Raw genomic sequence first — 21,123 nt, 5'->3', positions numbered from 1 at the left:
TCATGCCAAATTGTTTTTCTGCCTGTTGCCTCAACCCGCACCTGCGACATGGGCTAACATACCCCTCCTATCCATGTTCTTATCCAAGCATCTGTTAAATGTTGCAATTGAACCCACATATACCATTTCTGCTAGCACCCTAGTCCACACAAGCACCACTTTCTGAGTGAAGAAGTTCCTCTCTGGTTCCACTGAAATATTTCATCTTTCACCCTTAACCAATGAATTCTAATTCTAGTCTTCCCCAACCCTATCTACACTCCACATAATTTTGTACACCTCTATCAAGTCTCCCCTCATTCTCCCATACTCCAGGGAATGAAAGTCCTAATCTATTCAGCCTTTCCCTATCGTTCAGGTCCTCAAGGCTCGGCAACATCCTTGTAAGTTTTCTTTGTACTACAGGTTTCCCCCGTCATCCGAAGGTAGAGCGTTCCTATGAAACGGTTCGTAAGCCGGAATGTCGTAAAGCAAAGAAGCAATTACTATTCATTTATATGGGGGAAAATTTGTGATGCAGACCCAGAAATAACCTACCAAATCATGCCAAATAACACATAAAACCTAAAATAACACTAACATATAGTAAAAGCAGGAATGATATGATAAATACACAGCCTATATAAAGTAGAAATACTTCTCTACAATCATTGCCGCACTGTTCTCCGTAGCGAAAATCTCACGCAAGTGCTCTCGGCAAAAACACTCTCCAGTAACCTTTAAGCTATGAAGCTGCCAAAGCATACCAAATAACACATAAAAATACTGAGCCTATATAAAGTAGAAATAATGTATGTACAGTGTAGTATCACTTACAGGAATCGTGAAGAAATCGAGAACACTGATGGTGTGTTAGGCTGAGTCGTCAGAGCCGAAATAAACAAGCTAATTAATTAGGTGCCGCCCGGCACGTAAATATCGGCCCAGGTCAGAGCCGATTGCATCGCCTCTGATCTGAGCCGACATTAACGTGCTGGGCAGCACCTAATTAATTAGCCTGTTTATTTTGGCTTTTTTCTTAAAGATGTGCTGGGTGCGCCCCAGCTACCACTGCATTCTCCGTGACCTGGCTACTGCTGCAGCAATGTATCGGTCCACGGCCTGGGGATTGGGGTGGTGGGACACTGGGGTGTCATCTCATCGTCATCTGTTTCTATCAGGGAGGCAGGTCGTCATCTTCTATGTCTGCCTGCCTCGATGACGAAGGTCGAGCTTCGTCATCTGCTGTGGCTGATTGGAAGACTTGAAAAACGACAGTATGCTTGACTGCTTAGCCTCGCGCATTTTTCTATCATACAGTTCTTTGTGAGCACTCAAACCATCTTGCAAATATGCCCTAAACCGACGTACCCTTTCAAAATTAAAGTCGTATTGGATCATTGCAGCGAAAATCTCACGCAGTTGCTTCACGTTCAGTTCCTGGATGACTTCACTTTCAGTCCGTTCACTACTGCATTCAGTTTCGATTGTTATCCTTTCCTTTTCCAATTGCATCGGCTCTTCATCTATCAGTTCTTGGTCATTGGATGCCGAAACCTCTTCAACATCATCTTCGTCAACTTCCACAAGCCAAACTCACGTTGTCCTTATTTCGTTCACCACGATCAAAACGCTTAATTATGTCTAGCTTTATACTAAGTTTAACACCCTTACGAGCTCTTTTAGGCTCTTCCGATACCTTAGAACTCATCTTGCAAACGGCTGCTCACAGGCACGTGTTTAAGCAATGCCGGCTAGAATGCAGTTCCGGGGGAAGAGTGGCTGCTCGGGGCGTGCGCTGCGTTTTTTCATAACAGTGAAAACACCTTCTGTTAGCGAAAACAGGTAACTAATGTAGGTCTTTTGTAACAGTGAGAATTCTTAAAGCGAATGTTCGAAAAGTCGGGGACACCTGTATGTCAATCTTGTTGAATTCTTTCCTGCAGATTAGTGACCAAAACGGAACACAATACCACAAATTTGGCCCCACTAAGTTTCTTCTCCCTTTATTAATATATACTCTTTAGGTTGTTAGACTCCAGCTCTGTATGCAATATTCTAGATGCCCTTTCACCATGGCCCTGTCTAAGTGCAGTGTGACATCTTCCCTCTTGTATATACAACTTGCAGTATAGGACAACGGTTTGCCATCCAAATTACTACCTTTACCTATCTTCAATTATGTGAAGAAAAAAAGAATGACAGGAATGAAGATAGGACCGATTAGAGATAAAGGAGGGAAGATGTGCCTGGAGGCTGTGGAAGTGGGCGAAGTCCTCAATGAATACTTCTCTTCGGTATTCACCAATGAGAGGGAACTTGATGGTGAGGACAATATGAGTGAGGTTGATGTTCTGGAGCATGTTGATATTAAGGGAGAGGAGGTGTTGGAGTTGTTAAAATACATTAGGACGTGTAAGTCCCCGGGGCCTGACGGAATATTCCCCAGGCTGCTCCACGAGGCGAGGGAAGAGATTGCTGAGCCTCTGGCTAGGATCTTTATGTCCTCATCCACGGGAATGGTACCGGAGGATTGGAGGGAGGCAAATGTTGTCACCTTGTTCAAAAAAGGTAGTAGGGATAGTCCGGGTAATTATAGACCAGTGAGCCTTACACCTGTGATGGGAAAGCTGTTGGAAAAGATTCTTAGGGATAGGATCTATGAGCATTTAGAGAATCATGGTCTGATCAGGGACAGTCAGCATGGCTTTGTGAAGGGCAGATTGTGTCTAACAAGCCTGATAGAGTACTTTGAGGAGGTGACCAGGCATATTGATGAGGGTAGTGCAGTGGATGTGATCTATATGGATTTTAGTAAGGCATTTGACAAGGGTTCCACACAGTAGGCTTATTCAGAAAGTCAGAAGGCATGGGATCCAGGGAAGTTTGGCCAGGTGGATTCAGAATTGACTTACCTGCAGAAGGCAGAGGGTGGTGGTGGAGGGAGTACATTCAGATTGGAGGATTGTGACTAGTGGTGTCCCACAAGGATCAGTTCTGGGACCTCGACATTTCATGATTTTTATTAACGACCTGGATGTAGGGGTAGGAGGGTGGGTTGGCAAGTTTCCAGACGACACAAAGGTTGGTGGTGTTGTGGATAGTGTAGAGGATTGTCGAAGATTGCAGAGACATTGATAGGATGCAGAAGTGGGCTGAGAAGTGGCAGATGGAGTTCAACCCGGAGAAGTGTGAGGTGGTACACTTTGGAAGGACAAACTCCAAGGCAGAGTACAAAGTAAATGGCAGGATACTTGGTAGTGTGGAGGAGCAGAGGGATCTGGGGGTACATATCCACAGATCCCTGAAAGTTGCCTCACAGGTGGATAGGGTAGTTAAGAAAGCTTATGGGGTGTTAGCTTTCATAAGTCGAGGGATAGAGTTTAAGAGTCGCGATGTAATGATGCAGCTCTATAAAACTCTGGTTAGGCCACACTTGGAGTACTGTGTCCAGTTCTGGTCGCCTCGGTATAGAAAGGATGTGGAAGCATTGGAAAGGGTACAGAGGAGATTTACCAGGATGCTGCTTGGTTTAGAGAGTATGCATTATGATCAGAGATTAAGGGAGCTAGGGCTTTACTCTTTGGAGAGAAGGAGGATGAGAGGAGACATGATAGAGGTGTACAAGATAATAAGAGGAATAGATAGAGTGGATAGCCAGTGCCTCTTCCCCAGGCACCACTGCTCAGTACAAGAGGACATGGCTTTAAGGTAAGGGGTGGGAAGTTCAAGGGGGATATTAGAGGAAGGTTTTTTACTCAGAGTGGTTGGTGCGTGGAATGCACTGCCTGAGTCATTGGTGGAGGCAGATACACTAGTGAAGTTTAAGAGACTACTAGACAGGTATATGGTGGAATTTAAGGTGGGGGCTTGTATGGGAGGCAGAGTTTGAGGGTCGGCACAACATTGTGGGCCGAAGGGCCTGTACTGTGCTGTACTTTTCTATGTTCTATATGTTAACCTGCTGTGATTTCTGTTCAAGGATGCCTGTGACCTACTGAAAAACACTTCATTCTCTCACCATTTAAAAAGAAAATAGACCATCTTTCTGTTTTTTTTCTATATTATATTTAGTTTTCCCATCCTAGTTTATTCATTTAGCTGATCTGTATCTGCTTGAAGGCTGACTACATCCTCACAACCCATTCTGTCATCCATATTTTTATCATCAGCAAACAGTTATACTACATTGGTTCCCTCGTCCAGATCATTGATATAGGTTTTGAATTGTTGAGACCTCACATTGGTTCCAGCAACATCCTACTGGTCACAACTTTCCGATCTGAAAATGGACCATCTATTCTTAATCTGTTTTGTTGTCCAGCCATGAACCTATGCTACATATTGCCATCAATCCCAAGTGCTTTAATTTATTTACTAACCGCCTGTGTGACATCTTACTGAGAATACTTTCTCAATGCAGCATATGCATTGGTTAATCCTTATGTATTCCACTAGATACATTCTCAGAAAACAAATGCATTTGTTAAATATGATGTTTACTTTTATAAACCCACAGTGCCTTTGTCGAATGCTTTCTAAATGGCTTGTTAGCACTTAATAGATTTAGAATCAGGTTTATTATCACTGAGGTATTTAGTGAAAGTTGTTTTGTGGCAGCAGCACACTGCAAAATAAAAAAAAATACTGAGCTAAATGAAAAAAACAAATAATGCAAAGGAGGAATAGTGAGGTAGTGCTCATGGACCGTGATTGTTGAGGGGAACAAGCCATTTCTAAGACGTTAACTTAAACTGTTCTACAGCTCCCTATTTTCTCTTTTTTTTTAAATTGTGGGGCTTACATTTACCAATGTTTAATCTGTGAATTTGTGGAATTCTGGATGTTGAGTGACTGCACTATTTCCTACATTTCATGGGATGTCATTCCTTTAATTTGCCAAATATCATTTTTTAAGCTAATCCCCTAGCACCTTTCTTGCTCTAAATCTGCTGCTTTCTACTATTTCAAGGGTGTTTTCTATATCTTCCATGAAGAAGGGCAAACAGTTTCTTTAAATTCTCTGCTATTCATTATTGTATATCTTTCTATTTGTAAATGACAAACATGAACCTTGTAAACCTTAGTATTTTTCGATATATAAAAAAAAGCAATCATCTGTTTGTTTCTTGCTCAAATTACTATTGTATTTTACTTTCCCATTATTGTTGCCCTTGAATTTTTTACGTAAAGGATTAATGTTATTTGGAATGAGCTGCTAGTGGAAGTATTAGAGACAGGTACAATTAAAGGCAGGTATTTAGTAAAGGTGTAAGAACATAATGCAGGCAAATAGAATTTGCATTGATCAACAGGCATGGGTTGGAGGGATATCGACAATGTTCAGGTCGATATGTAATTTGAATAGTCTTTATGGATGGCACAGATGACATAAGCTGAATGGCCTCTTCCTGGGCAGTACTGTTCTATTATGGATAGGCATTATAGTTGGTATGGACAAAGTGGACTAAAAAGGCTTTTCTGTGCTACAGTCTGCTCTCTTCATTGGAGTGTAGCTCAATAAAAGAATCCTTTTCTGGTTGGCTGCCAGTGGCTAGTGGTGTTCCGTAGGGGTTGGTGTTGGGACCACTTCTTTTTATGCTGTATTTCAATGATTTTAGATGATGGAATAGATGGCTTTGTTGCCAAGTTTGCAGATGATACGAAGATTGGTGGAGGGGCAGGTAGTGTTGAGGAACAGACTGCAGAAGGATTAGATAGATTAAGAAAATGGGCAAGAAAGTGCCAAATGAAATACAATTTTGGAAAATGCATGCATGTTCATGCACTTTGGTAGTAGAATAAATGTGCAGATTATTTCCAAACAGGGAGAAAATCCAAAAATCTGACATGCAAAGAGACTCGGGAGTCCTTGTGCAAAAACCCTGATGGTTAACTTGCAGGTTGAGTCGGTGGTGAGGAAGGCAAATTCCATGTTAGCATTCATTTCAAGAGGTCTGGAATATAAGAGCAAGGATGTGATGCTGAGGCTTTATAAGGCACTGGTGAGGCTCACCTTGAGTATTGTGAACGGTTTTTGGGCCCCTCATCTTAGAAAAGGCATTGGAGAGGGCCCAGAGGAGGTTAACGAGGATGATTCCAGGAATGAAAGGGTTATCATATGAGGAATGTTTGATGGCTCTGGGTCTGTACTCGCTGGAATTCAGAAGGATGAGGAGGGATCTCATTGAAACCTTTCGAATGTTGAAAGACCTAGACAGAGTAAATGTGGAAAGGATGTTTCCCATGGTGGGAGAGTCTAGGACAAGAGGGCTCAGCCTCAGGATAGAGGGGCACCCTTTCGAAACAGAAAGGTGGAGAAATTTCTTTAGCCAAAGGGTGGTGAATTTGTGGAATTTACTGCCACATGCAGCTGTGGAGGCCAGGTCGTTGGGTGTATTTAAAGCAGAGATTGGTAGGTTCCTGATTGGACATGGCATCAAAGGTTATGGGAAGAAGGCCGGTAACTGGGGTTGAGGAGGAGATAGAAAGAAGGATCAGCCGTGATTGAATGGCGGAGCGGACTCAGTGGGCCAGATGGCCTAATTCTGCTGCTCTGTCTTATGGTCTTGTGGTCTAATTCAGGCCAGAGTTTGATTCAACAGAACTGAATTGAAGAAAAGCCAAGCATTTCCAAAAGTTTGAATTGGTTAAATAGCTGACTCCACTTGAGTAAAATAATCTTGTGTTCATTAGTTTAAGAAAGGCTTAAATTTTGATGGATCCTTTCATGTTTTTGCATCATCCCAAAGCTCAAAGTCTTAAAGTACTATTGCAATGAGGACAATTTGTAAAACAAGCCCGTGTACTGTAATTTGATACAGATCAGAAGCTTGGACGTGTTGATTATTAGCAAAGACAAATTCATTGCTCCACTACAGGATCAGGCAGGGCCTTTGGTGTGCTTGTCTCCAGAAAGTGACTTCACTTGGTTTTCCTCACTTGCTGAAATGACTGTTACCCACTCAACCACAGCTGCTTCTGGCATGCTAATTGATTGCAGCAAAACCAAGTTCGTTTCTGCTTTTTACTAGATTGCATGCAATTAGTGGCTGAATATCATTTATTTTTGGGATAGTTGAAACGTTTGGTAAATAGACCCATTAAATCATTTGCAAACAAGGGATTGGGATTTTGCCATACTTATTCAATGTGCTAAACTGAAAACTTACACACATCTATCATGATTTTACAGGGCTTTTTGAGAGATCAACTGTAGATTTGTTGATCCTGGGATATCAGCAATGTAGAATATAAAATGATATGAATATCAGTTTCCCCTTTTGGTAAACTTTTTTCCCCCTCCCCCTCTCCTTTTTCTATTCCCCACTGTGGCCTCTTACCTCTTCTCACCTGCCTATTACCTTTCTCTGGGTCCCCTCCTCCTCCTCTTTCTCCTATGGTCTATTCTCCTCTCCTATCCGTTTCTTTCCTCTGTGGCCGTTTACCTTTCCTAGCCACCTGGCTTCAATCACCTTCTACCTATCCTCCTTCCCCTCCCTCCCCTGTCCCAATCTTTTTATTCTGGCATCTTCCCCCTTCCTTTCCAATCCTGAAGAAGGGTCTCGGCCCAAAACGTCAATCGTTTATTCATTTCCACTGATGCTGCCTGAGCTGCTGAGTTCCTCCAGCATTTTGTGCATGTTGCTTTGGATTTCCAGCATCTGCAGAGTTTCTTCTGTTTAAAATATATGACCAAATTTCTGCAGAATGAATAGCACTGTAGAACCAGTCCTGCTTTCTTTCGAACAGGCATGAGTTGTGATGTAAGGAATGAGCATCTGCTACCAGTTCTCACAACTTTTCCTTTCATGTGATCTTTATACTTTCAGATATTTGCAGTTTTTGGATTCGCAACATGTGGTGGGTTCACTGGCCATACTGCATTGAAAGTGAAATGCAAAAATGGCAGTGGTCCTATGGAATATAAAGCAAACTTCCAATATCCATTCAGGTTAGTGTGTATTGTGTTTTGTTTGAAATGGTATTACCAGTGTCAAGTCAAATTGAATGACCTTCATTTTGTTGTGTAGCTTTTGACTTTGTGCAGAACAAATAATATTCTCTCCAAGCTGAATTAGTCATGTAGTTTTGAATGTTAATTAGCAAAGTTTTCAGTAACTTTGTAACCAAGTATCTGTCTGTCCATTTTGCAGCCATGAAAATTAATAAAATTTCTTAAATATTTTAAGTTTGTAGAATTTTTTTGCCCTTTTGCAGCAATGAATATTAATATCTTCAATTGTTTCTCAGTCAGTGATAAAGTTGCCTTGCATAGTCATTAACAGGGACTAAATAGTCATGTTGTTCCTATGGCTGCAGCACATTGCAAAACAGGTAAACTGTCCAGGCAATTGTGATTCCTTCCATACTTACTACCCTAGAAGTTGGAAAGTGACTTAACAGGTGAACATTATGGAAACTAATGCTTTGTACAAAAGAATAAGTATTTAGTATTTTTTTATAATTTCCATGTTATGTTGTTATTGACTTATTTTTCAGGCTGAATACTGTTATTCTGCTACCCCAGAAGACATGCAATAGTACTGTAGCAACCCATCTGGTAGGAGATTTTTCATCCTCTGCTGAATTTTTTGTTGCCATCGCTGTCTTAGCCTTCCTCTATTGCATGGCTGCTCTTCTTATCTACATTGGTTACCTCCATGTGTATCGTGAAGGCAAACGTGGTCCAATAATTGTGAGTATCTCAGCATATTTCTACAAAGGTTATCAAGAACTTTATGCATAGTTGTCATATGGTTATTTTAATAAATTGTATTTCATCTTCACAGGCATTAAAATTGTAGGGTAGTGATAAAAGCAGGCCAGGCAGCATCTCTAGGAAGAGGTGCAGTCAACGTTTCAGGCCGAGACCCTTCGTCAGGAGTCCTGACGAAGGGTCTCGGCCTGAAACGTCGACTGCACCTCTTCCTAGAGATGCTGCCTGGCCTGCTGCATTCACCAGCAACTTTTATGTGTGTTGCTTGAATTTCCAGCATCTGCAGAATTCCTGTTGTTTTGGGTAGTGATAAATAAGTTTATATAGAGGAAGGAAAAGGATTGATGAGAAAGACGTTAAGCAAACGTGTGCCCTTAATGCCGGCTTGATGCACCTAGGTGTATTGTAGGCCATCAGGAGCTTTACTTAATGTGTTTGACCTTGGGCAGAATATCTCAAGTAGATTTTCACCTGTAAGTAAGGAATTGCTGCATGTGGTTTCACTGCAAATGTACATTTTGCAGACCTATTTAGCCATAAATGTTGGATTATTGGATAAATGTATTTTTGGTAGATTGAAATTTCTTCTCTTGTTGCAAATTCCTTTCTTCAGCTGGCAACAATCTAATCACTGAGCTTCCTCTGAGTGAGGACCTGTGGGTACTTTGAATAGAATTTCTGTCATGTGCCCAAGCAAAGATCTAAACTTCAACGGAGTTTTGAAGTTTTTATTGCTGATTCAGTGTCAAAAAGAGAGACAATCTTAAGTACTTTTCATTTGTTAATGTTAATTGAGAAGTTAAAGGGAATAAAACCTGATGTCTTTCCTGATCTGATGGCTCAGTTTAGGATTCTGAAAGAAGTTATCAGAGAAGTAGTGGCTATATTATTGAAAGTTAGCAAGTATAACTTGGTTATTGAAGAAAGGAAGGATAGAGAACTACGGCCCAGCTAGCCTGATCCAGCTCTTAGGAGAATAGAGAAATATATTAAGTAAGTGGGAACAGGCACCTAGAAATCAAAATATGATTGGGGCAGAGTTGGTATGGTTTTAAGAGAGAAAATAGTATATTAACAAATCCTAAAACATTTCAAAAGATAAAGCTCACTTCATAGATAAAGAGCTATGTTTTGAACACTTTGAGGCAGAACGTCAAGGGGCCTTAAATCTTGATAGAACTAAGGTGAGGAATTTTTCTCCAAAGGGTTTTAACTTGGAGTTCCTATGACAGTGCATTGGATCCTTAGTCAAGATGTCAAGATTGACGTAAAGGATCAGAAATGATTTTATTGAACAGTGGAGCAGGGTTGCAGGACCACCTATACTAGACCTTTTCTTTATTTTAATAAATTTCAGGGCTTAAAGAGGAGGATGGAAACATTGTGACTGAGGCTTGAGGAGATGAGCTTTCTATTATAAGGCTTGTTAATGTTTTCTGTTTTACTCGTGACCTATACTGGCATGAAATTCAATACCTGCTTAAAAGCTTGGTGTCATGCTTCATTGCCATTAATAGCAAAGTGTGATTGCATGCTGCTAGTCTTAAACACAGCTATGAAGTTCAACCTGGTACAATTTGATGAGTGCCTTGGGATTCTCTTGCAATTTAGTTAAAACAAGGAAGTTACTACCTACACACATCAAAGTTGCTGGTGAACGCAGCAGGCCAGGCAGCATCTCTAGGAAGAGGTACAGTCGACGTTTCAGGCCGAGACCCTTCGTCAGGACTAACTGAAGGAAGAGTTAGTAAGAGATTTGAAAGTGGGAGGGGGAGGGGGAGATCCAAAATGATAGGAGAAGACAGGAGTGGGAGGAATGGAGCCAAGAACTGGACAGGTGATTGGCAAAGGGGATACGAGAGGATCATGGGACAGGAGGCCCGGGGAGAAAGACAAGGGGGGGGGAACCAGAGGATGGGCAAGGGGTATAGTCAGAGGGACAGAGGGAGAAAAAGGAGAGTGAGAGAAAGAATGTGTGTATAACAATAAATAACAGATAGGGTACGAGGGGGAGGTGGGGCATTAGCGGAAGTTAGAGAAGTCGATGTTCATGCCATCAGGTTGGAGGTTACCCAGACGGAATATAAGGTGTTGTTCCTTCAACTTACTACCTACTCTGGTGCTGTGGGTAATATTTTCTGCATAATCAACGTGATTTATTTATATTAAAATTGATCTATTGTACTCTGGTACAGATTCAAAGAATATTGTAATTTTAAATAGCTTGTTCATTTAAGACCCTTATGAACTAAGAAATCATTCAGAATTATAATGATTTTCCATATATTGCTTTGGTAACTACTATTCAATATGGAGAACAAATGTTGAGAGACAAGCATTAATCTTTGATATCTGTAATTTCAAAGTTCAAGGTAAAATTTATTATCAGAGTACATACGTGCAGCACATACAACCCTGAGATTATTTTCCTAATTTGTTAATCTATTCAATGCAACTTGATGGAAAGCATTTATTGTACCAAGCTGCGGAATTCGGTGTGGTCTTCTGCTGCTGTAGTCTATCCACCTCAAAAAGGCTCAGCATATTGTCTGTTCAGAGATGCTCTTCTGCACACCACTGTTGTAACATGGTTATTTGAGTTACTGTTGAGCTCCTGTCAGCTTGAACCAGTCTGACCATTTTTCTCTGACTTATCTCATTAGCAAGACATTTTCACCCACAGAACCGCTACTTGCTGCATGTTTTTTGTTTTTTACACCATTGCTCTAGAGACTGTTGTGCATAAAAATCCAGGAGACCAGCAGTTTCTGAGATACTCACCCTGTCTGGCACCAACAATCATTCCATGGTCAAAATCACTTTCATCACATTTCTTCACCATTCTGATCTCTGATCTGAACAACAACTGAACCTCTTCCTCAAGATGGCGCCGATAAGTGTTGACTCTTTGTGTGCACCTCAGATGGAAATCATCAAATATTCCCATTTAGAACCAGTACAGCTAAAATTCAGTCATAGCCATGGATACTTCATTAAACAACATCATTTTAAAATGTTAAAATGTATATATTGATCCTCAAAACCGATGAACCCCAAGCGACAGATTCAGGTTGTGAGTGCAGTTCCCATTTAAGGAAACAGAAGCGAAGAAGGTGTGCTGGGCTGCAGGCACGGTTGAAATGCAGAGGCCTTATACCCCCATGCCCGACTGCCCTGCTGGCAATTGTACAGTCTCTGGAAAATAAAACTGAAGACCTCAAAGCAAGACAGAGGGATATCTGGGAATGCTCTGTACTTTGCTGCACAGAAACATGGCTCACCTCTGCCATTTCAGCCCGACTTCACTGTTTTCTGAAAAGACAGGTCAGTTGAGTCTTTTAAAGGTAGAGGAGGAGGAGTCTACTTCATGATTAACTCATTGTGGTGCACAGATGTGATGGTTTCATTCTCAGTCCTGCTCACCCAACCTGGAACATCTAATGGTCACTTGTCACCCATTTTATCTGCCAAGGAGTTTTCTGCTATCATCTATAGGGGTGTACATTCTACCTCAGGCCAATGTCAGTTAGGCACTGGAGCAGTTGAGCATCGTGATCAGCACTCACAAAAGAGTGCACCCTGATGCCTTCTCTATTATTGTGGGGTATTTCAACTAGGCCAGTGTGAATAGGTCTCTGAACGATTTCCAGCAACATATCACTGGAAACTGGGGAGCCAACAGACTTGACCACTTATAGCACTATCAAGAACACTTGCTGTGTCATACCTGTGCTTTGCAAAGTCCAATTATCTGGCTGTACATCTACTCCTGGCATATATGCAGAGACTAAAGACTGCAGCACCAGTGGTAATGACTAAGAAGGTATGCTTAAAGGAGGCAGAGGAGCGCCAACAGGACTGCTTTAAGTTAATGGATTGGACAGTATTCAGGGATTCATCTTTGACTCTGAATATGTCACAGTTGTTACCAACTTCTTCAAGACCTGTGTGGATGACTGTGTGCCTTTGGGAATATACAGAATATACCCAAACTACAAGCGTGGATGAACCAGAGGATTCATAGTTTTCTGAGGGCTGGATGTGTACAAGACTGGTGATCCATACAAGAAGTCCAGATGCGACCTACAGAAGGCTATTTAAGAGTGCCGGGGGGCGGGGAAACAATTCCAATTGATGTTAGAGACAGAATCAGATGCACGTCAGTACTAGCTGGGTTTGCAGGCCAATACTTAGAAAGCAAAACCTAGTATCTTAAATGATTGTGATTCTTCACTCCTGGATGAGCTAAATGCCTTTAATGTATGCTTTGAAAGAGAGAATAAAACTACATTTGTGTGATTCCTTGCCATCTCTGGTGACCCTGTAACCTCTGACTCAAAGGCCAGTGTCAGAACACATTTCATGACAGTGAATCCTGATAGTTTACCTGGTGGGGTAATGAGGGAGTTTTCAAGGACATCTTTAATCCCTTGCTGCTAGAGTCGGAGGGTCCCACCTGTTTAAAAAGGGCAACAATCATTCCAGGGCCCAAGAAGAGCATGGTGAGCTACTTCAATGGCCATCACCCAGTGGCATTCACATCTGCTGTAATGAAGTGCATTGAGAGGTTGGTCATGGTCAGAATCAACCCCTGCCTAAGCAAGGACCTGGACCTTCTCCAAATTGCCTATTGCGCAATAAGTCAACAGTGGATGCAATCTCACTGGCTCTCCACAGATCAGAAATAACAACACTGGCAGACTTCATGGATATGTGCTTAACTCACTGTCCTATCTCTCTGCACCCTTGACTGTGTGGCTAGGCACAGCTCAAATGGCATCTATAAATTTGCCCATGATACACTATTGGCAGAATTTCAGATGGTGACGAGGTGGTGTGCAAGAGTGAGATAGATCAGCTGCTTCAGTGGTGTTGCACTAACAATGTCAGTAAGACCAAGGAATTGATTGTAGGCTTAAGGAAGGGGAAGTCAAGGCTCACACTAGTCTTTGAGGGTTTAGCGGTGGAAAGAGTGAAAAGTTCCAAGATCCTGGGTGTTGCCATCTCTGAAGATCTCTTCTGAGCCCACTTGGAATTTGAGGAGACTTGTTGTGTTACCAAAGCCTCACAAATTTCTACAGATGTACCGTGGAGAGGATTGTAACTCGTTGCATCACCGCTTGGTATGGAGGGGCCACTGCACTGGATGGGAAAAAGCTGCAGAAGGTTACAAACTCAGTCAGCTCCGTCAATGGCACTAGCCTCCCCAGCATCGAGGACATCTTCAGAAAGCGATGCCTCATTAAGGAGCCCCATCACCCAGGATGTGCCTTCTCATTGCTGCCATCAATGAGCAGGTAGACGAGCCTGAGGGGACACACTCAACATTTTAGGAACTGCTTCTTCCCCTCTGTCATCAGGTTTCTGAATGGACAATGAACCTATGTACAATACCTCACTTTTTTCTCTTTTTTTTGCTTTTTTTGCACTACTAAAGTTTTTTATTGTAATTTATAGTTTTTGTGTATTGAAATGTACACAGAACCACATTTTTCCACAACATATGCCAGAGATAATAAACCTGCTTCTGATGTCTGCATGCTTTTATGCATTGAGTTGCTGCCACATAATTTGCTGATTAGATATTTACATCACCAGGTGTACAGGTGAACCTAGTAGGGTGGCCACTGAGTGTATAGTCTCTTTCGTTGTTATTTTCACTTGATGCTGTGGCTGTTTCTTGACGGATCAGGCCTTGACTTACAGTCTGTAAGTCAGGGTGGGTGTGTTGAAGTGATTACTTACAAGCAACTTTCATGCAGCTATAATAGTTGTTTAGAATCATAGTGATTCAGTCTGAGAAAGTTTAACCTATCATATTCGTGTCAACTTTTTGTTGGAGCTCCTGCAGGTTTCCTTACATCCTATAAATGTTTCTTTTTGAATCCACTGCATGTTTTATGTTGAGAATTTGTTGGTGATAAGTATTTTCACTGTTTTTAAAGATCTGCATTTTTTAATATATGCTTTCTGGAGAATTAAATGGTATCCCATTTAGTTAAAACTGTGACATATTTACCATTCAAAGTAACTTGTGATTTTATTTCCTGCTATACAATACAAAGGATGAATTTATATTCTGGTAAGTTGCTTGATTTTTCATGGTACACCAATTCCTTTTGTTTAATCTGTTTAATCACAAGGCTCTTGAAGCTATAAATGTGTGCTTTAATGCTTGTCTTCAAAGTTCTGTCTCTTGGAGGGTGTTTTAATTATAAAAGCTGTGGTTAAAGTTAAAGTCTATCCTGAGCCTTGCGGCCCATCAGGCTGGTGCTTATGCCGGTTTCTGTGACGTGAAGCGACTGAGAGTACGAGACCCCCCCCCCCACCTTGTATTTAGTAGTTGTATCCATGATGAAGATGTAATGCTGTAAACTTATGTGAATCAATGGGCAACATGTGCTGAGGTGGAGACTAGTTCATCTACACCTCTGTGTCAAGATGCTTTTAATAATTTCTGGGCTGCTGCAGCACCTTTTTGGCTTTGTCAATTTGTCATGCTTATGTTTTGTCCACTCTGATTTCCTTCATGACTTCAGCTGTTTAAAAATATTAGTTAGTACAAACACTGTTTTGAGAATTTTAACTCTTATTGTCATTGATTTAACTATCTCCTGTCTCCAGCTGAATATTTGCAGGACATTTGCATTCTTCTTGCTCAGGAGTTCCCAATCTTTTTTATGACATTGACCCCTACCGTTAACTGAGAGGTCTGTGGACCGTAGGTTGGGAACACCTGTTCTAGCACATCTGCCTTTTTTGTTTGACTTCCAGCATTCGGGACTTTTTTCCCTCTTGTTTACTGTATATCATTTCCTATGCTTCTGAGGGAGATATTTGCTGTTGCTAATGCGTATACTTATTAGAGTGCTGTATTTAAAATGTGACATTACTTGAATGATCTGTATTTATCTATACTCCATCACTAATACTGAAGATAAGAAATTTCCAAAATCCTAGGCTCTCCCCCCTCCCCCCTCCCCGTTACAATACAACAACAGACATTTGGCCCAACTAGTCTGTACCGGCTCTTTGCAAGAGCAGTCTGTCTGTTCCTGCTCCCCGTGGCCCAGTAAAGATGCTTGTCCAGTTTCATTTTCAACACTGCAGTAGAATTGCTAGGCTGGCAATGTATTAGGCCCTCATCAGTCACTGTACTTTTTCATAATTTTCCTCAATCTCTTCTAATTGTATTTCACAATGCTACAGGGGATCATATTCCTATCCTTTTTCCCCTCCTGTATTTATGTACATGCTGTTTCATCTCATCAATGTCACCTAAGAACTTTTGCTATCTGTTTCTATGGACAGTGGCAACACAAAGCTGTCACGCACAGTATTTTTCATAACTTTACAACTTTTTCTAAAATTATGGGCTACTTGTCAGGCATTCAATACTGAGTGAGCAGCAATCTTCTCTCAAAATATTGAGAAGATAAACATATTGTTATTGGTGCCTGTCACAATATCCATTCCTTAGACACCAACTCTACCCTTATCCCTTTGAACTGTTTAAAGCTGAATTGCACAGTTCATGACTTTGGTGTCATAGTTGACCCTGAGAAGTTTCAAGCAATCACCAAGACTTGTACCTTCAACAATGATCTTCTCAGTTCATTTTTACTGAAACTCTGTAGCCTCTTGTCTGCTGCCTTCCCATCAACCTGAGATCACCCAAAATCTTGCTACTGTTACGTACCCCGTAACTGGGTTGCCAAACCAGCAGAAATGGATCACTCAGTTGGAGTCTGGAGTACTAGAACTAAGAAAGTTTTATTAAAGAAACAAGCGACACATTAATCGAAAGGATAATAAATGCAACAGTTCAGCGATGATAAACGCACATGTGCACAGAATTAAGATAACAGCATCAATCAAGCTCTATCGTTGTCTAGGGGTAAATGACCAATTTCAAAATGACTCAAAGTTCAGTCCAGTTTAGTAGTTCAGTTCGCAGTAATCGTTGCCATGGCGGTGGACAACGTGGGGGAAGAGAGAGATAGAATAGGAACAACTCATCATTCAGAACGGCTTCACTCACAGACCAGCAGGATGGCTCACAGACCAGCGAGATGGCTCACAAACAGCTTTTTGGGCGGGTCCTTGGTGATGTCACCTGAGGTCACCGACTGTGACCCCTCCTCCAGATGCGGTCGATCCTCTGCAGTGAACCCGGCACCCAGGCAAGGGCGGACACACACCGGGTTCCCGCTGATCGTACCTTTCCACCCTGTGCGTTGTCCGGTACTTCTCACCACTCGTGAGAGGCGCACCGCTTCCAGGGTCTCGTTACCTCGGGTGGCGTGTGTGTCTGTCTTAGCGAACCTGTCCCTTTTTATCCCCCTGCTGGGGTATCGCCTGTCCATCACTTCAAACAGTTCAGGGTTCAAAGGGGGGAGCCGCTCCAGACAGCTCTTCCTCCCACATCCCTTCATTACACATCTCCAGACGCTGCTCCATTGTTCCTTATCTCTCCTTCCCCTGAGGGCAGGTGGCAGACCAACTGCTGATGCCACTGATGCTAGCCCAGGCCAGCAAACATCTTAATTTTATGTGTATTCTCGTAACACTACCTTGTTCTATTTCATATAATAGTTTACTCATCAACCTTCTGGACACTTTGCTACATTGAGTGTCATTGAATGCCTCATTTTGTTTTCAAACTCTATTGTGATGTTTCCATTTCCTGCCTTTGCAATGTCCTCAACATTGAGATATCTACTCCATCAACACCGACCTCTTGAGCACCCCTGGTTTGAGTTAGTCCACTACTGTACTAAAAACAGTGAACACACATCAAAGTTGCTGGTGAACGCAGCAGGCCAGGCAGCATCTCTAGGAAGAGGTACAATTGACGTTTCGGGCCAAGACCCTTCATCAGGGCTAAAAACAGTGACATCATTTGTCAATGCTAGTTAATTTTTTTTACCAGATCTTTTTTCCTTTTTCTTTGGACCATAAGACAGGAATAGAATTAGGCCACTCGGCTCATCAAGCCATTCCATCATGGCTGATTCTCCTCAACCCCATTCTCCTACCTTTCCCCTCGTAACCTTTGATGCCCTGATTAATCAGGAACATATCAAATGCTGCTTTAAATATACTCAATGACTTGACCTCCACAGTTGTCAGTGGCAATGAATTCCACAGATTCACCACCCTCTGGCTAAAGAAATTCCTCTGCACCTCCATTCAGCATACACTCAACCTGCAAGTTAACTTTTAAGGAGTCATGCACAAAGACTACCAAGTCCCTTTGCACCCTAATTTTAGAATTTTCTCCCATTTAGAAAATAGTCTACCTATTTATTCCTTGTACCAAATAATTCCTTGTACCACAGGGGTCAGTATTAGGACTGCTTTTTTGGATGATGGAATTAATGGCTTTGTGGCCAAGTTTGCAGATGAATCAAAGGTAGGTGGAGGAGCAGGTAGTGTTGAGGAAGTAGGGAGTCTACAGAAGGACTTCGACAGATTGGGAGAATGGGCAAAGAAATGGGAGATGGAATATACTGTAGGAGAAATTCATGGTCAACTACCAAAGACCTGAATAATGGACCCGTACATCTTCCTAAACAGAGGTTAGGCTAACTGACCTATAATTTCCTTTCTTCTGCCTCCCTCCCTTCTTAAAGAGTGGAGTGACATTTGCTATTTTTCAGTCCTCTGGAACCATTCTAAATTCTAATGCTTCTTGAAAGGTCATTACTAATACTTACACAACCTCTTTGGCTATCTCTTTCAGAACCCTGGAGTATAGTTAATCTGGTCCAGGTGACTTACCTACCTTCAAACCTTTCAGCTTTCCAAGCACCTTTTCCTTAGTAATAGCAACTACACAGTCACTGTCAAATTTCTGGCTGACTGTTGGTGTCTTCCACAGTGATGCGAAATACTTATTAAGTTTATTGCCATTTCTTTGTCCCCCATTACAACTTCTCCATCGTTATTTTCCAGTGGTCCATTATTTACTCTCACCTCTCTTTTAATTCTTCGTATATCTGAAAATACAGGTTTCCCCAGCCATCCGAAGGTAGAGCGTTCCTATGAAATGGTTCGTAAGCCAGAATGTCGTAAAACGAAGAAGCAATTACCATTAATTTATATGGGAAAAATTTGTGAGTGTTCGCAGACCCAAAAATAACCTACCAAATCATGCCAAATAAAACATAAAACCTAAAATAACAGTAACATATAGTAAAATCAGGAATGATATGATGTATACACAGCCTATATAAAGTAGAAATACTTTTCCACAATCATTGATGCACTGCTCTCCCTAGCGAAAATCTCACGCAAGCGCTCTCGGCAGAAACACGGTGCAAGCGCTCTCCAGTAACCTTTAAGCTATGAAGCTGCCAAATCATACCAAATAACACGTAAAAATACACTGCCGATATAAAGTAGAAATAATGTATGTACAGTGTAGTATCACTGACGGGAATCGGGAAGACTTCGAGCACACTGATGATGGCGTGTTAGGCTGAGTCATCGGAGGCTGGGGTGGTGCAGTGGCCCCCACCCTCTGGGCAGCAACCCGATACCAATCCGTGAAGCATGCAGGGGTACAGCGGTGGCCGGAACGCACTCAGCACATCTTTAAGAAAAAAGCCGAAATAAACAAGCTAATTAATTAGGTGCCGCCCGGTACGTAAATGTCGGCCCAGATCAGAGACGACGCAGTCGGCAATCGCCTCTGATCTGGGCTGACATTTATGTGCCGGGCGGCACCTAATCAATTAGCTTGTTTACTTCGGCTTTTTTTTTAAAAGATGTGCTGGGTGCCTCCCGGCTACCGCTGCATTCTTCGCGGATCGGTATCTGTCCGCAGCCCGGGGGTTGGGGTGGTGGGACACTGGGTTGTCGTCTGTTTCCATCAGGGCAGGCAGGTCATCTTCTATGACTACCTGCCTCGATGTCGAAGGTCGAGGTTCGTCGTCTGCTGTGGCTAATGTGGAAGGCTTGCTTGACTGCTTAGCCTCATGCATTTTTAGATCATTCAGTTCTTTGTAAGGACTCAAACCATCCTGCAAATATGCCCTAAACCGATGTACCCTTTCAAAATTAAAGTTGTACTTTATCATTGCAGCGAAAATCTCATGCAGTTGCTTCACGTTCAGTTCCTGGACGACTTCACTTTCGGTCCATTCGCTACTGCATTCGGTTTTGATTATTATCCAATTATATCAGCTCTTCATCTATCAGTTCTTGGTCATGGGACGCCAAAACCTCTTCAACATCATCTTCGTTAACTTCCACAAGCCAAACTCACTTTGTCCTTACTTCGTTCACCATGATCGAAACGCTTAATTATGTCTAGTTTTATGCTAAGTGTAACACCCTTACAAGCTCTTTTAGGCTTTTCCGATACCTTTGAACTCATCTTGCTAACGGATGCTCACAGGCATGTGTTTAAGCAGTGCCGGCGAGAATGCTGTTCCGAATCCAGGGGAGAGTGGCTACTTGGGGCGGGCGCTGCTTTTTATCTTAACGGTGAAAACACCTTCTGTTAGTGAAAACAGGTAACTAATGTAGGTCTTTCGTAACAGTGAGGTTTCGTAAAGCGAACATTCGAAAAGCGGGGGGACACCTGTATATAAAGTGTAAGCAGCAATAAGATTGGATATTGGACCGCATTTTACATTGCCCCTTAAATCCTGCTACTTTGTCCAACCCCTTGGTGGATTGTTCTAGTATTAGTTCTGCTTGAGTTTTGATCCTGAGAATAATTTACTTTGAATGTTATAATAGGTGTGTAACCTTGACCATTTATTATTTAGAATCCTCTACAAACGAATAGACAGTTGTACAAGTCATTTTGGGTTTTGTGCACTTCACTTTGGAGAAGGAAGGGAAAAATTGACTTGAACAAGTTTTCACACAACCTGGTACTATGTACATATTTACAGCTGCATAAAGGACACAAAAAACTTTTGGAATTTGAAATTGTCACTAATAACCTTTATTTAGAAATCATATTGAAGACCTTAGAAGATGTTTTATTTCCAGTTCTTTTCTGCCTTCTCAAAAGAGGTGCTACATTAGTGTAGTGGCTAACACCATGCTATTACAGCTCAGAGCGTCGGAGTTTCAAGTTCAATTCCAACACCATCTGAAAGAAATTTGTGCCGTCAGTTTGTTTGTGCTCCAGTTTCCACCCGCAGTATAAAGACTTACTGGTTAGCAAGTAATTGATCATTGTAAATTACCCCGTGATTTGGCTAGGGTTAAATTGGTGGGTTGCTGGTCAATGCTGCTTCCTGAACTGGAAGGACCTACTCCACACTACTCCTAAATAATGATTTTTTAAAAAAATGACAATAAGATTGATCAATTAGCACAGTTTTTTTAATCTTCCCCAGAACTGAAGTATTTAATATTGTGATTAGAATAAATAAAACAGGAATTATAAAATATGTATTAAA

The 21,123-nt window shown here is 41.8% G+C and overlaps 1 protein-coding gene across 1 annotated transcript in view; it reads left to right on the top strand.

Annotated features, from left to right (window-relative positions):
• sypl1 (synaptophysin-like 1) overlaps nt 1-21,123 on the top strand; it is a 40,399-nt gene that overhangs the window by 13,230 nt on the left and 6,046 nt on the right. The window contains exons 2-3 of the mRNA XM_063058192.1: nt 7,812-7,933; nt 8,482-8,677. Of these exons, the coding sequence (XP_062914262.1) occupies nt 7,812-7,933; nt 8,482-8,677 (318 nt within the window). The remainder of the gene's footprint in view (nt 1-7,811; nt 7,934-8,481; nt 8,678-21,123) is intronic.

This window comes from Mobula hypostoma, chromosome 9 (assembly GCF_963921235.1).
Source record: "Mobula hypostoma chromosome 9, sMobHyp1.1, whole genome shotgun sequence".
NCBI lineage: Eukaryota > Metazoa > Chordata > Chondrichthyes > Myliobatiformes > Myliobatidae > Mobula > Mobula hypostoma.
The sequence above is the reverse complement of the archived record's forward strand: the minus strand, read 5'-3'. Positions and strand labels throughout refer to the sequence as shown.